The sequence below is a fragment of the Equus caballus genome, chromosome 20 (assembly GCF_041296265.1).
Source record: "Equus caballus isolate H_3958 breed thoroughbred chromosome 20, TB-T2T, whole genome shotgun sequence".
Lineage (NCBI taxonomy): Eukaryota > Metazoa > Chordata > Mammalia > Perissodactyla > Equidae > Equus > Equus caballus.
The window spans coordinates 28,228,170-28,250,451 of record NC_091703.1 but is presented as its reverse complement, the minus strand read 5'-3'; the positions used below and the strand labels follow the sequence as shown (position 1 = coordinate 28,250,451).

Sequence of the window (22,282 nt, the reverse complement as noted above, 5' to 3'; positions counted from 1 at the left end):
CCCCTGAAGCAAGCAGAGTCAACTCTTAGACACCTGTGCAGAAGAATTAACACAACAGGCCTGAGACTGCTATCCTTAGAAAAGCCTGCTTACAAAGTCGGCCCTTGGCTGGCATCTGGGAGCATAGATTTGGGGAGGGTTCTCATAATTCCCATGACTGATAAGAGTGGTTCACTGTGTCTAAACCATGTACAATGTGGTTTATGCTGAACACCTGCTTTCCTCTGGGAGTCTAAATTGTGGTACACATTAGGCAGAGGGTACGTACTTAACCAGCCCCTAATAAAAAGCCTTGGGCACAGAGTCCCTAATGACCTTCCCTGGTAGATAAGATTTCACAAATGTCATCACTGAGGACTCTGACGCCTGGTTAAAAACCTATATGTGATTTTTCAGGCCTCATCATAGGCAATTACAAAGACTTTACCCAGTAGGCCTCATGGGGGAAAGCTGCCCTCCCCATATCACTTGGTGTACAATCAATACATTGCAGTCTCTGAAGAGAATTGCAGTCAGAGACTCAGGTCCTTCTGGCCAGTCATGCTCTGCACATATTTGCATTTCTAGCCCAGGCACCTCATTCCTAGGTCTCTTTATCTGAGGCCTTGAGCAAAGGTTTTTCAGGTGCCTCTTCCAGGGCTTCTTTATAGGGAGGAAGAAAGCGAAGTCTTGAAGACACTTCTCCCCACTCTGACTCAGTACTTTAACTAGCCCTCCCTGCAACCCCAGGGTCCAAAACACTGCCAGAGTCTTTTCTTTGGGGCTCCCTCAACAGTGAGAGGACCCCAAGATCTATGCTGAACCACCTGACCTTAATCAGCAAGCAGTTTCATGGAGGGGAAATGAAACAGGGGGCAGTTGGAACTTTCTCCAGTTTTAGCTGCTTGCTAATATTATTGCAGTAAGTGGTTAAAGGCTCCACACTGGTACTCTCATTCTGGCTCACTGTTGCTTTAATTGGCTACTTTGATACCTGACAGTTCAGATCTTTCTCTCCCAGCTCAGCTGAACTCCTGACAGTCACAACTCATTGCTGAAGGAATTAAACACATTCTGTGTGATTCCACCTGGGTGAGCACTCTTGGAAACTTGCATCTGGTTTCCTCTGGACTTTTCCCCATGTGCCTGTACTGTTTGCTGATTTTGCTTTGTATCTTTCACTACAATAAAACATAGCCATGAGTACGACTACATGCTGAGAGCTGGGATTCCTCCTAGTGAATCGCCAAACCTGGCAGTGGTCCTGGGGACTCCTGACAGAATACCAAAGCAGGGAAAGAAAAGATGAGAATATTTGTACAAAGGTACAGCTTACAAGCACCTCAAACAGAGAAAGTAGGAAAAATTTCACAATTATAGTTGAGGACTCTAAGACCTAACTCTTAACAATTAATAGAACAACTGTCCAGAAACCCAGCAAGTATAGAGAACTCAACGATGTCAACCAAGAGGATCTTTCATTTGTAGAAGGCTTCACCCAAAAATAATACACCCTTTGTATTATTGCTGTATTATAATACAACAAAAATACACACCCTTTTTAAGTTCCCACAGGACACAAACCAAGATAGAGACTATCCTGGGCCATAAAAAAAAACCCTCACAAAATTCAAAGGAACTGATATCATACAGATTATCTTCTCTGATCACAGTGGAATCAAACTAGAAATCAATTAACAGAAAGGTAACAAGAAAATCCCTAAACACATGAAAACTAAACAACACACTTCTAAACTAAACAACAAACATGCACACGAGATGAAGAGGAAGTCTGAAAGTGAATTAAAAATTACATTGATCTCAATGAACATGAAAATACAACATAACAAAATTTGTGGGACACAGCCAAAGCAGTGCTGAAAGGGAAATTTAGGGAAGATGAAAAGTCTCAAATCAATATTCTAAGCACCCACCTTAAGAAACTACACAAAATAAAACCAAAGCAAGCAAAAGGAAGGAAATAATAAAGAACAAAAATCAATGACATAGAAAACAGAAAAAAATAGAAAAAGTCAATGAAACAAGGTTAGCTCTTTGAAAAGATCAATAAAATTGGCAAACCTCTAGCAAGACAAAGAAAAAGAGAAGACACAAATAACCAATATCACAAATGAAAAAGGGAATATTGCTACCAACCTTGCATACATCCCTGCATAAATTTAATAACTTAGATGAAATGAACCAATTCCTAGAAAAGTACTAACTACCATAACTCAATCAATATGAAATAGTTTAAATAGCCCCATAACTATTAAAAAACTGGATTCATAATTTAAAAACTCTCTACAAAGAAATCTCCGGGCCCAGATGGTTTCACCAGATAATTCTGCCAAATGTTTAAAGAAAAATTAACACTAATTCTATACAAACTTTTCTAGAAAATAGGGGGAACACTTTCAACTCATTTTATAAGGCCGGTATTACCCTGATACCAAAACCAGACAAAGACAGGACCCCACCAGGTTAAATTAATAAAAGGAAGAAAACTACAAATATCCTTCATTAATTTTGATGCAAAAATCCTTCATAAAATATTAGCAAATAGAATTCAGCAATACATAAAAAGTTGTTCAACATAAGGCAGTAACTGAGAAGCGTAGAGAAAAAACAGGAGGAGGAGAGGGTGATATCCCGAACCTTAAGTGGGTTCACTCACCTGTTGCGCAGCAAGCCAATCTCTGACACCAGGTGTAGTGGAAGAAAGTAGGAATTTTATTATTGCACAGCACTGAGCAAGGAGAAAGGGCAGCTAATGCTAAAATCCCAAACTTCCCAAAAAACTAAAAGGAAGGGTTTTCATTTGGGGTTTTAGGTAGGGGAGGGGGAGCATATAGCCTTGTTGGTCAGCGCTTTTCCACCAGCCTGTGTTTGGCCTTGAGACTACTTGCAGAGAGAAGGGAGCTTGTGATCTTGCTGGCCAGCAGCTTTCCCACCAGCCTGTAGCTCCTTGACAGGGAGGAGGGGGAGGAGATAAGGAATCCACATGGTTATCCTTGGCTGTGTCTGTCTCCAGGGAGGATAGTGAATTTTGGAGCCAGGAAGCCAGGGAGTAAGCAGGGAATGAGTGTTTTGGTTTTAACCCCATATATGCTGGGTTTAATGTAGGGGAACGGATATCAGGGGTATCAAGGGGTAAAATGGATGGAATGAAAGTTCACACAGAGGCAGCCAGTGAGAAAAACACAAAAGAGAAGGATAGAGGAACTGAGGAGTAATGTGTCAGGGGATGCAGAATGCAGGACCAAATGGAATATTCATGATATTTGCTCATAAACTGGCTGTTAGATGCATCTGTTCTCTTGGGCTTCAGCCTCCACATTAGTCTCTTCCTGAATTGCTTCTTTTACTTCTCTTGGTTTTAAGAACTGGGGAGTTTTGCAGGGGGAGTGTTTCCTTGGCTGATACAGCAGGATGGTGTGATTTACTCCAAAGGCCTCCAAATCTCTTTCTTTGTAACAGCTTCCCTAACTCAGTACTTCTGGGGTTAGGAAAACAGAAATAATCTATTCAAAAGTTACCCTCAGCAACTCCCAAAGAGCACACGAAGAAGAAAAATAAATGCAGGAGGAGGCAGTTAAAATATTTAAGAGGCCTGGGTGCATAAACCCTGGCCTAGGAAAGTTAAATGCACATAGGTTGGCCTTTGTGTAGCTAATGTTTTCTCTGGGGAGCGAAGAGGTCTCAGATACATTTTGATTCTTAAGTGTTTCATAAAATGATAAATATGACTGACATTGTTTTGTTCCCACATCTATTTCTTTCCCATGGTTATGCATTATCTATCATTTATTTTGAAAAATTCTCAGCCATTATTTCCCCAAATATTTCTTGTGCTCCTTTCTCTTTCTTCTCCTTCTGGTATTCCCATTAGACATGTTACAATTTTTGCAATTGTCTTACAGTTCTTGGATAGTCTGTTCTGACTTTTTCATTCTTTTTTCTCTTTGCTTTTCAGTTTGGGAAGTTTCTATTGACATTCTTCAAGCTGAGTCTTTGCTTGGGTGTGTCCAGTCTACCGATGAACCCCTGAAAGCTATGCTTCACTTCTGTTACATTGCTTTTGAATTCTAGCATTACCATTTGATTCGTTCTTAGTTCTCACCTCTCTGCTTACATTATCCATCTATTCTTGCATGTTGCCCACTTTTTCCATTAAAGCCCTTAGCATATCCATAATAATTACTTTAAATTCTTGATCTGATAATTCCAAAATCTCTGCTATATGAGAGTTCGCTTCTCATGTGCACACACCTGAGTCCATTCATCTCGGGATGGGGCAAGCAGGAGTGCTTGCTGTCCTGGGTTTGAATGTGAGCATCCCTTCTCCCAGCCTGTCTCTTCAGATTGTGTTTTGTACCTTTTAGTATGATTTATAATTGTTTGCTAAAATCCAGACATGATGTATCAGGTAAAAGGAACTGAGGTAAATGGGCTTTTAGTGTGAGTTTTTATGTTTGTCTGGCTAGGAGTTAGATTGTGTTTACTGTTTTCTGGAGCTGCAGGTGTCAGAGGCTAAAATTTCCTCATGTCTTTGTTTATGTCTCCTCTGTTGTCCTTGGGTTTCCCTAGACTCTGAAAATTCTGAGTCTTACAGCTGTTTCATGTGTGATCCTCCATTACTATACAGAAACTATATCGATGTGGTGGTAAAGGTATCAGGGATGGGGTGGGGGACGTGTTCTATAAACCTACAATTATGCCTCAGTCTATTGGTGAGTCTGTGACCCTGGGCGGGACCTTCACAAGTACTTCTCAGTACTCCTCCTCCCTTTTGGGTGAGACAGGAAGGCTAGAGGAGGCTAGAGTTGGGTATTTCCCTTCTTCCATCTAGTTAGGCTCTAGTAAAATAGTTTTCCTTGAGGTATTTGTTAAGGAGAATGGAACAGCTCTGGGCCTATTCCAAAATGGTTACTTCCAGCAGGCAGAGGATTTTTCTCAGATCTTCAGAGTGAGAACCTGGTAGGGCTCCTGGAGGTAAACCTCCTAAAAATGTGGGGGCTCCATTAAGGTTGGACCCCCAGGAGATTTTAACTCTCAAGTTAACCACACTTAGTCTCCAACAGTTAATCAATTACCTTTTAATTGACCCTATCAGTATTTGGCTGCAGCCTTGGTTTCTGCTCTAGGTAAGTTGTGATTCTCTATATCTACCTGTCTGTCTCTCTAGTTTTTAAGACGGTATTTGCCCCGTGACCTCAATTCTCTGACAGTTTTAAAAAGAGTTGTTGATTTTCAGTTTGTTCAGCTTTTTTCTTGTGAAGATGGGAGTGAGGACGTCCAAGCTCTTTACAGATTGGACTGGAAACCAGAAGTTTGTATTATCTATTATGAAGTTTTGATGCTTTGTGAAAGCAGATTTTTCTCTAAGAATTCACTGATACCGTGAAAGAGATAAGTTCTGAGTGAAGATCCTTCCACATGTGGTATATTAGTAGGGCTTTTAATATTTGTTCTTTGATGTTAAGAGATTAAACAAGACCAAAAGATTTCCCACACTGATTAGATAAATAAGGTTTTTCTCCTGTATATGTTAATTGCTATTGAGAGATAAGTTATGCTTAAAGGGCTCTTCCCATTTACAATATTTGTACAGTCTTTCCCAATATCAGTGATTTGATGTTTGATAAGGTGTGCAGAGCAACTGAAGGCCTTCTGTATTTATTACATTTGTTTGGTTTTTCTCCAGTATTAAATATATTATGTGAGAAATAACCTGTGCATTTTGGTTTTAAGAGCTCCCACACTCACTGATGTTGAATAAGATATGAACTCTGACTAAAGGTGTTCCTTCGTTTACTGAATTTATAGGGTTTTTCCCCAGTATGAGTTCTGATAAAGGAGTGATAAAAGAGCGAAGGAAGAAGAGAGGGAGGGAGAAAGGGACATGGGAAGGGAAAGATGGTGAGGGAGGGAGAAAGACATCTATTGAAAAAGTTTCCCAGATTCACTGAATGTATATGAATTCTATCTTGCACAATAAGTGAAGTACTGCAACGAAATGCCTTTTTACACTGAAGTGGAAGAGGGATAGTCCCTCCCCTGCCGCTTCCATTAAGGTTCTTATAGCTGGTCAAATAATTAGAAAGGCAGGTGAGCAGAAGAAAATAAAATAAAGTTTAATAACACGTATACACGGAAGAAACACAGGAAAACTGAGCAACTCACCACAATGGCCAAAGCTGCCCCCTTAAATCTCTCTCAGCTAAAGACAAAGAAGGGTGTTGGGGGTAGTGGTTTGGGACTTCAAAGGGGAGGAAGACAATTCATATGGAGATGGAAAACAAATGTTTGTTAGACAACTGTTTACTGGGTCACCTATAGAGAATGTGGCCCGAGAGACAGAATTTTGATAAGATGGGCTCTGGTGCCTTTCCTATCACACCTATTTTACATTATGCTATAGTTATCTTGCATTAGTTCCTTCCTGGATCAGGCCTTCTATCTAAAATTCTTTTAGGCAATTTGGGGGAAGGCCAAATGTCCTTCCTGATTCTTCTGAGCCTTTATTGTCTTCATCTTGAAATAATCCACATACCAGAGTGGCGCACCTGGGGGTGGCCTGCCCTGAGCCCCATCAATAGACAGTGCGTTTTTAAGGCCTCCTTCCTGTAGGTGTTACCTGACACTGATCCAGGACAGCATGCTGAGTAAAGGATTTCCCATATTCATCATATGTATAAGACCCCTCTCCTTATGGCTTCTCTGATGACAAATAATGACTTTTATTTGAATTTTTTTTATGTCAAATAAGATTGGAATGGTGATGAAAGTCTTTCCTATAGTCATTACAACAGCGTGGTTTCTCTCCAGTAAAAACAATCTGATGTTTTATTAGCTTTCAATTCCATCTGAAGCTTTTCTCACATATATTACACTTATGGGATCTTCTTCCTGTAAGAAGTCTGTTGTTCAGTGAACACTGCCTTAGCTTCTGCTAAATCTATTATATTCATACCCATGCTCCGCAGTGGGGTTTTCTGAGTAAGTGACTAATATTTTTCTCAAAGCCCCTTTCCTCCGAAAGGCATTTCTTGTGATGTGTTCCTACATAATATCTTCTAAGCTTTGCTACTCTCCTCTCACCTGCATGTGATTCTTCATACAGAGGGTGTTGAGGAAGGTTCTCAACGTGTCTCTCTCTGATGTGCTCTCGTACTACTTATTCAGTAATGCTTTGCTCTGAAAGAAACTGCCAACTTGGCCTAAGTTCTCATCTCTGAATCTGAAACAAACAAAAATACAAAGACCAGTTCTTCTCTATGTTCATTCTTTTTTTTAATGCTAACTATTTTTTTTTTCCTGAGGAAGATTTGCCCTGAGCTAACATTTGTTGCCAATCCTCCTCTCTTGTTGCTTGAGAAAGATTAGCCCTGAGCTAACATCTGTGCTAATCTCTCCCTACTTTTTGCATGTGGGATGCCTCCACAGCATGGCTGATGAGTGGTGTAGGTCTGCACTGGGGATCCAAACCTGTGAACCCAGGTTGCTGAAGCAGAGCATGTGGAACGTTAACCACTCGGCCACGGGGTCGGCCCCTCTATGTTCATTCTTTAAGTGCTTACTCTTCCAGACAGTGAGAATACAGCAGTAAATAAAATAAATAAAAATCCTTCCTCTGATGAAGCTTACATTCTAGTAGGAGGGATAGACAATAAAAATTTTAAAAAGTAAAGTACAGAGTATATATTTTGAGAAAAAATAAAGACAGACATGGATATAGAAAATAACAGTGGGGTATGTATTGCAATTTTAAGTAGGGAGACAAGAAATAGCCTCATTGAGAAGATGGCACAGGACAAGAGAAAGAGAGCCAGCATATATCTGGGCAGAAGGGAATCCAAGCAGAGGGAACAACAAATATGAAAGTCCTGCGGCAAGAGTGGCCTCACATGTTTAAGAACAACTGGGAGGTCATTGTGGCTACAAGTAAAGGGAATGAGAACCAGAGCAATAGGAGGGTAGATTCAAGAGGTCATGAAGAGCCAGACTATGTGGGTTCTTGCAGACCACTCTAGGGCCTTTGGCTTTTACTATGAGTGAGATAAGAAGTGTTCTGAGTGGGAACTGACGTGATTTAAGTTCTAAGTGGGAGTGACATGATTTAACAAAATTTGAAAAGGATCCCTCTTGGTGCTGTGTTCACAAGAGACTGGATGTGCTAGGGATGGAGATGAGGGACAAGGATGAAAACAAGGGGACCATTACAAGGCACTAATCTAAGAAAGATATGAAGACAGCTTGGGTCAGGGTAGAAATGGTGGGAAGTAGTTTGATTCTGCAACAATTCTGAAGTAGAGCCAATAGGATTTGCTGATGGATTGGATACGGGATGTGTTTTTAATTTCAGTTTCCACATGTTCACTGTAAAAGAGTCATTTTAGACTATGAAGTTGTAAGGAAATGGTTAACCATGGAAAGAAGGCTTATCAGAGAAGATGAAAAGCAAAGAAAAATATTAGAAAACCGTTCTCAAGGACTCAAATCTCCAGGTCCTCAGGAGGAAGCCAATATTCTGAAGGATCCAACAGGCTCAGTTAACACCGTTATAGTCCAGGAAGTTGGGGTGGAATAAAAGGTGAGAAGAAATGTCCTGTCTCAACTCTTAGATTTAGCATGGATCCCCATCCAGACCTGGGGCTACCTTAGTTTCTCATTTTCCAAAACAGATGTGGCTCAGGTTGCGTTAAATCTATAAAATGAAGGGTATTCAAGGAATTACTGTTAATTTTGTTAGGTATGATAATAGCATTGAGGTTATGTAAACAATTGTCCATTGTTTTTAGAAACGCACAATGAAATATGTAGGGATGAAATTACATGATGTCTTAGCTTTATTGAAAATATCTCAGCAAAAGAATAAGACAAAGGAAGAAAAAATGGACACATAAAGCAAATGTGGCAAAATTTTAATAACTGTTGAATTTGGGCAATAGGCATATGGGAATTCACGGTACCATTCTCTCTAATTTTGTGTATGTTTAAAATCTGTCAAATTTTTATAAGTGAATGTTACATTTTATCAATTTATTTCCTAGAGAACCAGTTTAAAATGGATTTGTCTGGTTTTATGATGTTTGAGAGAAAAACTCAAACTTCAAAAAAAAATCATAAAAGGTATGGACTTGGTGTCTTGATTCCCCTCCAGGCCTTTTTCTTAAATTTTATCATCCTGTGATTGTCCTTCCTATCTCCTTCATTTCCTTTCACAGCCAAATTATAAAAGATATCATGTGTTGGGAGACAAAAGGTGAAAGGTGATATGAAAAGACAGAAATGGCTTTGATGGGATGTAAAAGTTAAATTTGTCACCAGCTGCTGCCTCCATCCTCAAAACTAAATAAAGGGCCATCAACTAGGAATGAGGGCAAAGGGCAACTTCAAAGTCTATACCGACAATATTTCTGACACCCAGGTTTCAAAATCGCCAACAGTCCTTTTTCTATCTTTAACTGTCAAAAATATTAAAACACAAGACCTTCTGATTCTTTTGCAAAAAACCTAATTCATACCAGGAAAGATAGAAAATCACTAGCAGAATTCCATCACAAACCTTAGCATAAAAATGGGATTAAAAAATCAGTATACTGATTTAGTAAGCATAGCCAAAAAAGCACTTTTTCATTAAAACCAAGTATTAAAATAAATTGAATTTAGAGTCCAAATTGCTGTACCAAAAAGCATTAAAACAACGTTAAAAATAATAAGAAGCATAGTCAAGTTCTTTGTACCGCTAACAAATACATTTCACTACCGAAGTCAGCAAATCTGAAGCAACACCCTTTTGTAAAAGAAAACTGGACAACTCACCTACCATTCGCACACTCTGTATGTAACGAAACATTTCTTCCTTCTCAGGATAAGGCTGCGAACTCGTCGGATCTTGCTTTACCGCCAGCCCTCCTTGCGTTCACGCAATAAGCCACGCTCACATCCTTTCTCAGGAGGAAAATCGAGAACCAGAATCCACACGTGCTCACTTCTAGTTCTATACTGTCTTAAAGAAAAAGTTGGTAAACTATTGTTTTAATAAGAAAATGAAAACACAAAACCGGGTCCAGTGGAGGGGCAAGGCATCCCGGCCGGCCCGGCCTCGGGGCTTCCCTCGCCGGCTGCGGCCCCGGCCACGCCCGCGCTCGGCTGTGCTGCGGGCGGCGGACGGGCGGCGGGCCCCGCGCGCAACACTCCAGCCGACCACGCTTGCCAGGAGATGCTGGGCCGGGGCCGCACGCGACGCCCTCCTGGCTCTTTGGAGGCTCTTGCTTCAGAGTGCACCGCCAAGAAGCGGGAAAATGGAGTTGGGGCGGTCGCTGGCCCCCATCGAGGGCCTTCTAGGAGCGGCCTTCGCGCCATGTTGGGGAGAACGGCTGCACACGCCTGTCGCCGCCAGCCTACGGGGGCCGTGAAGGGCCAGATGCACGTCCAAAGCGCGGAGCCCAGAGGCTCTTAGCCACGTGGTGGTGTTCCAGCTCGCTCGCCTCGTTCTCTACTTGGATGCCCCGAATGGCTTAGGGGCCTTGGCGAGCAAGAGGGAAGGCAGCTGGCCTCCGCGGGAACCCTTCTTCCTCTCGACCTGCAGGTCTCGCAGAAAAGTAAGGGCCCACCCTGAGCGCCTGGTTTTGGGCTCCGTGTAAGGCAGATTATTTTGAGGATGTTCTTCAATGTGAGCCACCACAGTGACTTCTGGCTGCATCGGAAGGCCCTCCGTTTCTCCTTAAAATAAACTTAGCTGACCTCTCCCAATCACTCTTATCTTCTGACCCAACTTCTCCACTGGAAATCCCAAGTTTCTGGTTCCACACTGACTTCTTTTTAAGAGGCAAGTTAATCTTACCAGACATTCAACTTTTTTATGTTTTGTGTTCATGACTAACTGCTAACTGTATATCAGAAATCCCTCCCTCCATGCCCTAGTAGTTTACACGAAATTTAATGAAATTAATAAAATTTAACAACAGCAATTAAGGAACGTAGCCTCTGGTCCCTCTTCTTTCTTGCCCATATCTAGTCACCAGTTTCACCGGATCTTTCCTTTACAGTTTCTTCTCTATTTCCCAATACCACTGTTCTGTGTCTCCAGCTTCTCAGCTACTTTCTGCCTACTGTCTCTCTCATTTCCAAACCATCCTGTCTCCTCTACCAGATTAATCTTACCCCTGAAACCAAGCTTAATTACCATGATCAAAAAACTGTAATTCCCTCATTGCCTAAAAGATTAAACGCAAACACAATCTAGTACTCAAGGCTGCCATCATCTAGTTATCCAATTCCAAATCAACTTTCCATTTTTTTCTTCACTGAACTCCCTGCCATAGACAGAGAGTTATTCATTTACTGGAACAAACCGTGGGCATTTTCCCACCTCTGTGCATTGACTTACACAGTTCTTTCTTTTCCAGATCTTTCCAGGGTCCAGCTTAAGAGGTCCAGTACTGGTAAGCAGAACTGGGGTCAAATCCTCGTCGTTGGGTAAGTTATTTAACATCCATAAACTTCCATTTCTTCACTCCATAATGTGGTGAATTAAATGACTCAAATGTGTGAAAAAGAGATTTTCTTCTGGCACCCATTAATTACTTGATTATCTAACATAGTCTCCGCCCTGCTCCTGCTAACCCCACTCCACCCCAAGAACAGTCTCCACCCCTGCCTTTCTTAGCCTTCTACTATTAACTACATATTTATTCACTGGAGAACCTACTATATGGTAGGTGTTGTGGAGGATATATTATTTGATTTATTTATTTTTTTGCTATCAAATGCATTGTATAATTACATGAAGGCTAATGGAGAAATTCATCTTAAATCTATCAGAAAAGCTTTGCTTTCCTTGAAGAATAGACTTTTCCCCCCGCCTTCCAAATACCATGTAAGTAAATGATCATCTCATTTTGGTTGCTAGAATGCTCAGTTTGCATCTCTGACTGCCTGTATGGCATACCATAACTTGTCCTGACCTGGATCTTTTAGGCACTTTCTCTTTTCTCTACTGCTGATTTGTATATGCTTTTGGTTTTCTATTTTATCATATCTTGTAAGCTGTCTTGAGTCATTTTTGACATATGATAGAGTTATAATAAAACAGATGGCTATTGCCTATTATGACAGTTAGAAGAAATACCTTCTAACTTATTTGCTTGTGATCCTAGTTTTTCATTTCTGGTAATGGAGTTACAGATGCTGCAGGGGAGGAAATGAAAGGCTACAGGAAGATGTGACACAGTAGAATCATAACAATTAGCATTTATTGAGTACTTACTATATGTCAGGCACTGTTTTCATGAATAAACTCACTTACTCCTTACAAAGTGGAAAGCTAAGAGGCCAGCATCCCAGGAGATCTAAAGGAGAGTCATTCCCAAGAGTTAATGGACATGATTCAAGGGAGGACATAAAGAGCCAAAATATTTATGAAATTATCTCACCATTCAAAAGACTAAAGAGATTGCACTATTAAATTAAACCTTCCTGGTTTAGATTAAATCTAGCGTCCAGGCCTGCATTGCACTATGTATTAGATGGGGCTTCTAAGAGATTTAAGACAATTTCTAACTTCAAAAAAGCTTATGAAAAAAATCACCTGAAAGAACCAGAGAACAGAATAAGAAAGGGTGTAATGCATGAGAACAATGCAAACCGTCCCTGCAAAGGACTTCTAAGAAAGTGGGGCACTTCAAGTCTCAAAGAGGCAGGACTTGAGCAGGGCCTTAAAAGTATGGATAGGATTTCTGGAGGTACAAGGAAGAAAGCAGGACATGTAAAACGGTGCCATGGAATAGTTTGAAAAGAAGCTAGGTGTGAGAAGAGGGTGTAGCAGAGACAAAGGATAGGCCTGCCCACATACATTGGGGAGTAATGGAAAATAAGTAAAGAGATCCAACTGTGGAAGGTCTTGGAGTTTAAGTTTGAACTTTTTCCTGGGGACAGTGGGAAACTGTGGACTCTTTTTGAGCAAAGTGGTAGTTTAGTCAGGAAGCTAGATAGACAGGAAGACAAGGGCAACAACGATGTGTTTACTCTAGTAATCTAGGCTCAAACTACTGAGGACTTGGCAACAGCAGTAGGAATAGAGAGAAAGAAATCAACTGTTAAGCCATTTCAAATAAAGTCTAGCAGACTGATTACCTGGGATAAAGAGGAGTCAGTAAGCAATTAATTACAGGGCATTAAGTGACTACACAGGACTTTGTGATGTTTAATAGGAAAGTAAAACAAGATTTCTGTGTTCAAGAAGCTTACAATCTAATGAATAACCTCAAGTTTTATAACCTGACAAACTGAGATTATTTTGGTCCAACTCTTGCCCAAAGTCACCGAGCTGATCATTTTTAATCAGAGGAGTGCTGGGAGGTAGGAAAAGTGTGGATCAGCACAGAATCATGGATCCCAGAAACTCAAATTTTAAGGCATAAGAGTAGCCAAAAGTGCCAATTCTGCAAATGTCAAGTAGGAAAAGGACTGAGACATAGGCACTGAGTTTGTCCTCGAGACATCAGCTTTACAAGATTGGTGACAGTCAGAGCCAGAGAGTTTAATGAAGTTTCATGAAGTCTGTAAACAAAAGAAAAGTTTAAAAAATAGGGCTTTTTTTTTTTCAAGATAAGGGAGGAACTAAATGTCTTTAAGGTTTAGGACATTCTTGCTAAGGATGAGATAAAATAACACTAGGATTAGTTAGGCACATTAGTGGAACTATGGGTTATACTCTGAGGAAAATATGCTACAGAAAAAAATGGTGAGAGTGGAAGGAAGAGAAAAATCTGTCCTTTTAAGTCCCGAGACTGAATTTGCCTCAACATTATTATTCCCAAATTGGTGAGAAGTTTTTTGTCCTGTTCTGAAGCTAGCTCCTTCTCTTCTGCTACTGGAGCCAGCAAGCATTGACAATACACACACACACGGGATTTTCTCTTTAAGTGAAGGGGCTGATATAGTAGGGAAACAGAGGGTTCACTTGTTGTTCCAGAACCCAAGCCCCATAGATAAGGTGAGGAAATGCCAGGTGTCAGGTAGCTGTATACTCTTAAGGGTGGAGCCCTCCAGAATATCAGATTGAATATATTAGGTTTTTAAAGTCAACCCCTTATTGTATCGATCACTCATTTGAGCATTTAGTTTACAAAAAGAAAAGAAGGCTAGGTTAAAACTAGCTTATAGCTAGTCAGGGAAGGAAAACTCAAACAAGTATACATTTTTCTTTTCAGCTGCAGGAGGTTATGCCATGTGCTTTTGTACTAACATTAATGAAAGCTCACATTTTACTCTTTACTGTGAAGTTGCTGATGTCTGATGAGAGTTGAACTCTGACTGAAGGCTTTCCCACAGTCATTACATTTGTAAGGCTTCTCTCCGGTATGAGTTCTCTGGTGGATAATAAGGGATGAGCTCCGACTAAAGCCCTTTCCACACTCTCTACACTCATGGGGCTTTTCTCCAGTGTGGATTCTCTGATGTTCAATAAGGGATGAGCTTCGACTGAACACTTTCCCACAGTCACTGCACTCATAGGGGTTCTCTCCAGTGTGAATTCTCTGATGTTCAATAAGAGATGAGATCCAACTGAAAGCTTTTCCACATTCACTGCATTCATAGGGGTTCTCTCCAGTGTGTATTCGTTGATGCTGAATTATAGTTGAACGGTCACTGAAGGCTTTCCCACAGTCATTACATTTGTAAGGTTTTTCTTGAGTATGAGTTCGCTGATGTTGACTAAGGTTAGTACTTCGGCTAAAGGCTTTTCCACATTCACGACACTCATATGGTTTTTCTCCAGTATGGATCCTCTGATGTAGACTAAGGTGAGTACTCCGGCTAAAAGCTTTTCCACATTCACTGCATTCATAAGGTTTCTCTCCAGTGTGAGTTCTTTGATGTTCAATAAGGTGTGTACTTCGGCTAAAAGTTTTCCCACATTCATTGCATTCAAAAGGCTTTTCTCCATCATGAATTCTACTGTGGACAATAAGGTTTGATTGGTAACTAAAAGCTTTCCCACATTCGTTGCATTTACAAAGTTTCTTTTGTGAGAAGAGTTTTTGGTGTTTAATTAAGTTTGAATTAACTTTGGAGTTTTTCCTAGATATGAGGGATCTAGTTCCCTTTAGAATTTTCTGCTGTGTATGAAGTTTGGAGGTTAGACTAAATTCACTGGATTCAGGGCCTCTCTCCCTAGTGAAAATTTCCTTGAGGGTCATTGACACTTTTCTGATTGTTCTTTTCTCAAAAGAAGATTTCTTCTGTACATTACATTTTGTCTGCCTTGATAACTGGTCCTCACTTTTACAGCCTTCTTCATTTGTAGGACCTTGGGCAGTATTCCCTCTGAGACTTTCCATTGCTGACCCTGAAAACTCTAGTTCTTCAGAAATAGCCTGATTGGTGTTGATGCTTTGGTTCGGTTCAACTCTCCCTATCTGAAAGACATTTAAAGTGCAAATGTCACCTGTGTCTAGTGTAGAGAGCAAAGAAAATAAACTGGCAGAACAGAAGACAACTAATTTGCAATTCATGCACACTTGCAACTTTATATGGGGAGAAAATAAAAAGGCACAGTGGAAGAAAAGTGAACAAGGCCAGAAGAGATAACAGGCAGCCTTTTCACAGGGGGCATGGTGAGCACAGAGACGTCAAAAAATAGGGGAAGGGTGATTGGGGCTAAGCCAAAGAAAATGGAAATAAGCACATACCAGCTGATGAGCAAAGAGTAGGGGATTAGAAAGTAAAATGAGCTATTAGTTACTGTAGCCCATTAATCATGGTAAATGACAGAAAGGAAAGGGATGAGAAGAATAGACCCTCAAGTATAGAAAAGATACCCCTGAAAAAGCAAAAAGTAAAGATGACTTATCAAGCTTAGGTATAACCATTTTCTTGGCATTGAGAGAGAACAAAATTTCAGAAATGCTAACTACCACACTGCTACCCTCATTTGTCCCCCAACCCTTCTTCCAACTAGTTTAGGTATTCCTCTAAACAAGTCTACAGTCATAGACTATCAGAGATTTAACAGAGCTCATCTTAACAGAGCTTAACTTAGAGTTCAACTAGGCCAATTCACTTATTTGACAAATAGAAAACAGACTGGGTAACTTAAGTCATCCAGCAAATTTTAAGAGCTTAGACTAGAAATCATGTCTCCTAAATATCAAGTTGGTGGTCTTTTCATGATACCACTCACCGAGACAGGTATTTTTGGTGACTCCCTCTTCAGCTCCCTGAAGATCCAGTATCTATGGTTGTTCTCCCTCCAACTGTGTGATCATGTTCAGTTTGCATCCTGGGATTGCTGCTGATTGGACATGATTTAATACAAGGCTATGGGTGCTGGAGACAGAGGGCTATTCATAGCTCAATCTTAATGCTTTGAATCTATAAAAAAAGATAGTGTGAACTTTCACAGAGGCTGTGGCTGGAGGGGCTGGAGAAAATGGGTATCTGAAAGGGACTAAAATTGGGTTCTGAAAGAAAGGTTATACACATCCAGATAAGAATCACTTATGGAACTTGTTAATTCAGACACCTGGGCTTTGCCTCAGACCTAGTAAGTATGATGGGAACCAGATATTTGTATTCAATAATTTCATATGACTTGACAAGTTGAATTGTCCAAAAAGAACCATAGAAACACAGTCTAGGTTGCCTGAAAAATGTTTTAGCTGGAACCAGCCTCCCTGCCCAACATTCTTCTCACAGCATGAGGCTCTAAAACAGAAACTCAGCTTCCCATAAGACAGGTGTCTTTTTCCTTTTGCCAGTGGAGCCAGCACTTCCCAAGGATTTCAAGGTTCTCAGGTTTTAGGCAGCTAGCTTTCTCAGGTGACTCCCGTTAAAAAGCTGGCACCCCATATTCAGACTGTCTGGCACCAAGTAAGTAGTCTGTTTATCTCCCCACTGACAAGGCTGTTCTTATACTTGCCTTAGAAGGAAGAGCAGCAAGGCCCTCTCCTGGAAAACTGACTTACGCTGAGTGTTCAGCAGAGTATCATGGCTTCAGCAACCTTTCTGTTGGGAAAATGGGAGGGTATGGGAATCTGTGTTTTATCTTCTTGCCCATCTCTGGACTCTTAAGTTTCCCCATTAAAGCTTTTTCTTTAACCCATTCTCCTTTGAATTCATCCAGAGCTTTGTGCATGACAGTAGGCAACAAACTGTATAACGGTTCCCCTAATGTTTCTGCTCACAGCACGATTTGAGATCCACTGGATTAGGAGCTGATCCAGTTACAAGTCTTTCCCTTCTCATAGACTGGGAACCTTTCAGATATGGAGGTGAACCTTGGAGGATATCCACCAAGAAGCCATGCTTGGAGAACCTCAGATGCAATACAATGCTGCTGCCCATTTCCAGCTTTGTCAAAAACATGCCTATCAACTGGAAACAGGGAACACAAAAGGCCTACCTGGGTTGAATGAGACTCAGAAGTTCTAATTTATTAAGATCTTTGCAATAAAATCTAATTGCATACTTTATATTGCCAATACTCCCTAATAGGAATTTTCCTTACTGCTAGGTTGGCTGGCCTATATTCTTGCAGTCCTGATCCTTATGCTACTCCATGATTCTTTTGTTGGCAGTTCACTGTTATTTCTCTCTTTTATTACAGTAATCCTTAAGTAAGCGGTACCACCTCCTAGGGAGAGTTTTGGGAATTTGTGAGGGTTTTTTTGGTTGTCATGTTGATTGGATGGTGCTATTGAAATTTAATGGGGGCCAGGGATAATGGGCATTCCTGCAAAACAGAGAATGTCCCTTATCCTGCCTGACTTTCAAAAATGCTGTTAACAGTGACCTGAGGCTAGAACCTAACACCACTTTACATGTAGATACAAAGTATTTTGCACAGCTTTGATATATATTGGAAAATCAAGGAAATATAATTCTTTTGCTTTGAATGTTATTAAGAATTATTCACCATTTCAGGAAAATCCAACCACTTATGGTATTAGATTCACAAATATGACATTCAGATATTAGTCTGCATTTGTAGATGTTCACAGTGATTTTATGAATAAGTGCAGGCATCTGTTTCATCCAGTCTTTACATGATGAAATACATATTATTCTATTATAAATTACTTTTCTTGTCTTTCCCCTTTATATTACAGTTAAGATAATATATTGGTATTTTGGAAATTCCATGTGGGTAATTAATACTATCTATAAATTTTATTTCAGGATAGTATAAAGGGGGATGGTAGGTCTGAAAGGTGGAGAAATACTTCTCTAGTGAAATAGAACTAAAGTATTGACAGTTACACAATAGATGAATTGTACATCTCTCCGTAGGTAGATTACAAAGCCTCTAAAGCAAAAGTTTTTGTCCCCAACAGAAGTCCTCGAAGATCTAAGAGCACCCACACTGCCATAAAGGTGATGTGGTAACTAATGGGAATTTTATATATAGTAGAATATTATTACATGTTATATTCCATTCTGGAGAAGAGACAGTGTTGAGAAAATGTTTAGGTTTCTGGAAGTAAGGGGAAACCATGAAGATCTGAAATTTGAAAATCTTTGTAAATTATCTCACTAGAACCATTAAAACATAGGCTACCTAAAAGTAGGCAGAATATCCTAAATAGAGAGAACTAGGACAGAGTTCGAAGGAGTTGGCCAATTTGAAGTTTAGGATTCGCTGTCATGCTCATTAATATCTTGATGACTGGCAAACTATGCCACTTTGATATAAGATTATCTACAATTCAACTAATGTGTATATACCATGTAGTACAAGTATCCCAAATGTTGTTTTTGCATTCAGATAAGCTCTTTACATGTATAACTGTATTATGCATTATGTGTTTGCGTATGTGACACAACTGATAGATACATAGAAACCATTGGGGAAAGTTTCTACATTAAAAAAAAAAAGGAACCTGTAAAAGGAACCTAACTTGGAGATTCTTTAGGTCTTTTGGGTCTGCCTAGTCTAAGCATTTTATGAATATTGATTCATTTATCTGGTTTATAGTCTCCTCATCTGTAAAATGAAGATGTTGGACTTGATTGTTTGGTCCAAAACTATCTGATCCCTGAAGTTTAATTTTAGGTCCCAAACTCTGAGGCATATACCTATCTACCTAAACTAAGGGAATAAGACTAAAATAAACCTACTCTTTTTCAAATCACAAGAAACATGTGAGAGGTTAAGGTCCATGTTTCAGAGGAAATCATTCAAGAAACAGGCCAATAACACTGGGATCTTCCATAACCCAATGATGAAACAGAGTAAATGAGTGTGAGGAAGACATTAAGGGCAGTCAGTAGGCAAACAGGGAACAGTCCCACCCTGGGAAAAATGTGGCAGACTCACCCAAGAAGGAAAGGTCTATGAAAAGAGAAATAAATGTGTCTCTGCTTGGCAAGATGATACAGACTTTCAGAAAAGAAGGAAGAATCCTTAACCTACATGAGACTTCATCTTATAGTGAGGTAGACAGTTGTCTTTTCCTCTTCTGCCTCCTCTTGCCTTTCTTTTTGGTCAAAAGCAAAGTTGAGAAAAGGTCTTATCCTAAGGCATCCAGAATCACTGGTCTAGTAATGTCTACATCTGGCCAGTTGAATGCAACCCTATAGGTTAAGGGGTAAAACATATGCCTAGAAGTAATCTCACCTCCTCCAAGATACAAAGAAAAGGACAATAGACATTTATGTCTGGGCTTAAGTCTCTCGTTCTTTAATGATAACAGGTAAAAGGGATGGATCTGGGCTAAGTCCAGATCTCTAGGTGATCTGAGGCATATAATCCAGCCTCTCTGACAACTTCTCCACATGGGTATGAGTTCAAATGGAGTACGGCAGTAGTCCCTTACTTCCTCCTGAGGGTCAAAACAGAAGGCAGCTGATGCGGCTCCACCACCATAGGGCTGCACATTCCTGGGCAAGTCACTCACCTTTCTTAAAATCTGGTCCCCCCATCTGTAAAATGGCATTACTAGTACTTGTCTTTTCTCACAAAGCTTTTGTGAATGCTACAAGTTAAAAGATGGCAAAGCATTTACAATAAAGAATATCATATACAACATAAGGAGATTATATTATTGCTGTGCTTACCTCGAATCAATTAATTTTAAAATTGTGATGGTGTACATTTAAGGAAAGATGCTCCCGGAGGATCTGTGAGGCTCCCTGCAGCAGCTGCTGCTCTAGCTGCGGTCATTTTCCTGGCTTTGCAGGATGCACAAGAAATGGGAAAGGGAGGGCTGGTGGATGTGACAAAAGTCTTATACCTGGAGGAGCCCCCAGATATATTCCAGAGAGGCTAGGAGGTCACTACCTCCTCGAGGTTAGGGTCATATCCTTACCCAGGTTCCATCCAAGGCATTCCTCTACCATGGTGTGGAAAGTTGCCTCTCCTGTTGCCTTTTCCTCCTTTCTTCCTCATACTTCAGTTATTTGGATCATCTTACTGCTCTGTGGATACTGTATCCCTACCAAATCCTTATTCTCTCAAGTACACTGGTCACAAAGTGCTGCAGCACCAGCAAACCCAGTCTGCTCTTTCTGTGACTAACTTTCCAGCCCTCACAGCACTGGCCACCTCCTGTTCCCCTAACCATCTGAAATGCTTTTGCCCATACCGCTTCCTCTTATAATCAGTTTCTGATCCAGCAAGAATTCTCCCATGTATTCCCTTCAATTTAAGAAATTATCTCATTCAGAAAGAAGCGAGTTCTGAATGTTCTGGAATAGCTCTTCTCCAGGTGCTGTGCTTTCTGGTATTGGGCTGACTGCTTCCTGGGGCCTTTGCCAATGCCCAAAGGAATCAGCAGGAGGACGGAGGAGGCAGCCTCAGTTCAACCCTAAAGCAGATAATCAAGTTCCCAGACCTACTAAAAGATGGTCTTCCAGCATCAGTGTTCATGGAAATTGGCTCAAAATAACAAATTCACAGAATTTGATATACAGAACTTGTCAATACCTCCACCAACAAATAATTAACACCAGCTATATTCAAGTGCCAACCCTCATCATCAGAACCATAGAACAAAGGCTACTACTCACAAGCTCTGTCACTTCCAGGAAGGTTCTTCATCTCTGAGTGCCTCAACTTCCTTATCTGTAACATGGGGATAACAATACTACATCTCATGGGTTAATGCAAGGATAAAATGAGTTAATTTTAGGGACAGTTAATTTTGGGAGAGTTAACTCCTGGAACAGTACCTGGCACACAGTAAGCACCTGGGAAACACCCCAGGTACAGAAGCCCTCCCTTGCCTAGCTAGAGGGGAGCGGAACGGAACTCTGATCTTTTCCATCCCCCCGGGGCGGATGCGAAGCGGAGACCACGGCCCACAGTCATGGCGGCGGAGGGGCCGGGCTGAGCCCAGCCGGGAGGGCAGCGCTGGGCGCCAGGCAGAGACCGGCGCCGCGTCCCAGCCGCGGAGGCGCCTCGGGCCGGATCTGCGGCCAGACCACCCGCGGCTCTCTCGCCTATCTCCCCCAAAGGAGCCGAGTGTTTCCGCACGACCGCTTCCCAGAGCCTCCAGGGCCACCCGTCCAGGCCCCGGCCCTGGGGCCCTGAGCGCCCCACTCACCGGCCGCCTCCGGCCTAACGCCGGGACACACCCTGGGCCGGACCGCACTTGGACGGAACTTGAGTGCGCCGGACTTAGGGAAGCCGGAAGCATTAATGGGAAACCCTTGCGTCAACCCGCTGCTCCAGCGCTCACCAAGTTTCCCGGGATCACAGACACTCCTCCACTCTGACCCCTGATCATGTCCTGCTCGGTACAGGGGGCCAGTCATTGCTCGATCAACGGCCAGGACCTGATTCTCCTGGCCCAGACGACCCGTTAGAGAACAGAGACGATAAGAAAGAATGGGCAAAGTACTAGCGGGAGCCGCTCTGCGCCTGCGCTGGGGATCACGGGACCGTCACCCTCTGCTCAGACTCGCTTTCCTGGAGGTCTTTGCAGAGACCCTCCCCGAGTGTGTGTGTGAGGATGAAAAGTTAGTGCTAGAGGCCTGAGAAAGCGGGTCTTCCAGAGCTCCTGAAGACCCTAATACATGCTACAGTGTATAACCTAGACCAGTGTTTTATAAATAGATTTAAATAGCCTACCTGGAGAGCCGGTTAAAATACAGAGTCCCAGGTTTCGCACTCAGATTGACTCATTGTCTGACGAGAATCCCAGAAACACTGCGTTTTCAACGGGCATCCCAGATAATTCTGATGCGTGTGGTCCGTAGACCATCTCTGGTGACACAGGCTTCTTTGCACAGCCTACGTACTTAAATGCAATTAAATACAGGAAACCTCTCAAATTCCACCAGGAGACAT

General features: G+C 41.4%; 1 protein-coding gene across 15 annotated transcripts; it reads right to left on the bottom strand.

Annotated features, from left to right (window-relative positions):
• Window positions 1-12,225: 12,225 nt before the first annotated feature.
• ZNF391 (zinc finger protein 391) lies at window positions 12,226-21,860 on the bottom strand. Of its 15 annotated transcripts, none has more exons than XM_070243967.1 (5): window positions 21,672-21,860; window positions 21,001-21,055; window positions 16,913-16,998; window positions 16,175-16,365; window positions 12,226-15,410 (listed from the first exon to the last, which is right to left on the bottom strand). In XM_070243967.1, the coding sequence occupies exon 5, from the start codon at window positions 15,330-15,332 to the stop codon at window positions 14,256-14,258; it is 1,077 nt and encodes a 358-aa protein (XP_070100068.1). In that variant the 5' UTR covers window positions 15,333-15,410; window positions 16,175-16,365; window positions 16,913-16,998; window positions 21,001-21,055; window positions 21,672-21,860; the 3' UTR covers window positions 12,226-14,255.
• Between the last annotated feature and the right edge of the window lie 422 nt (window positions 21,861-22,282).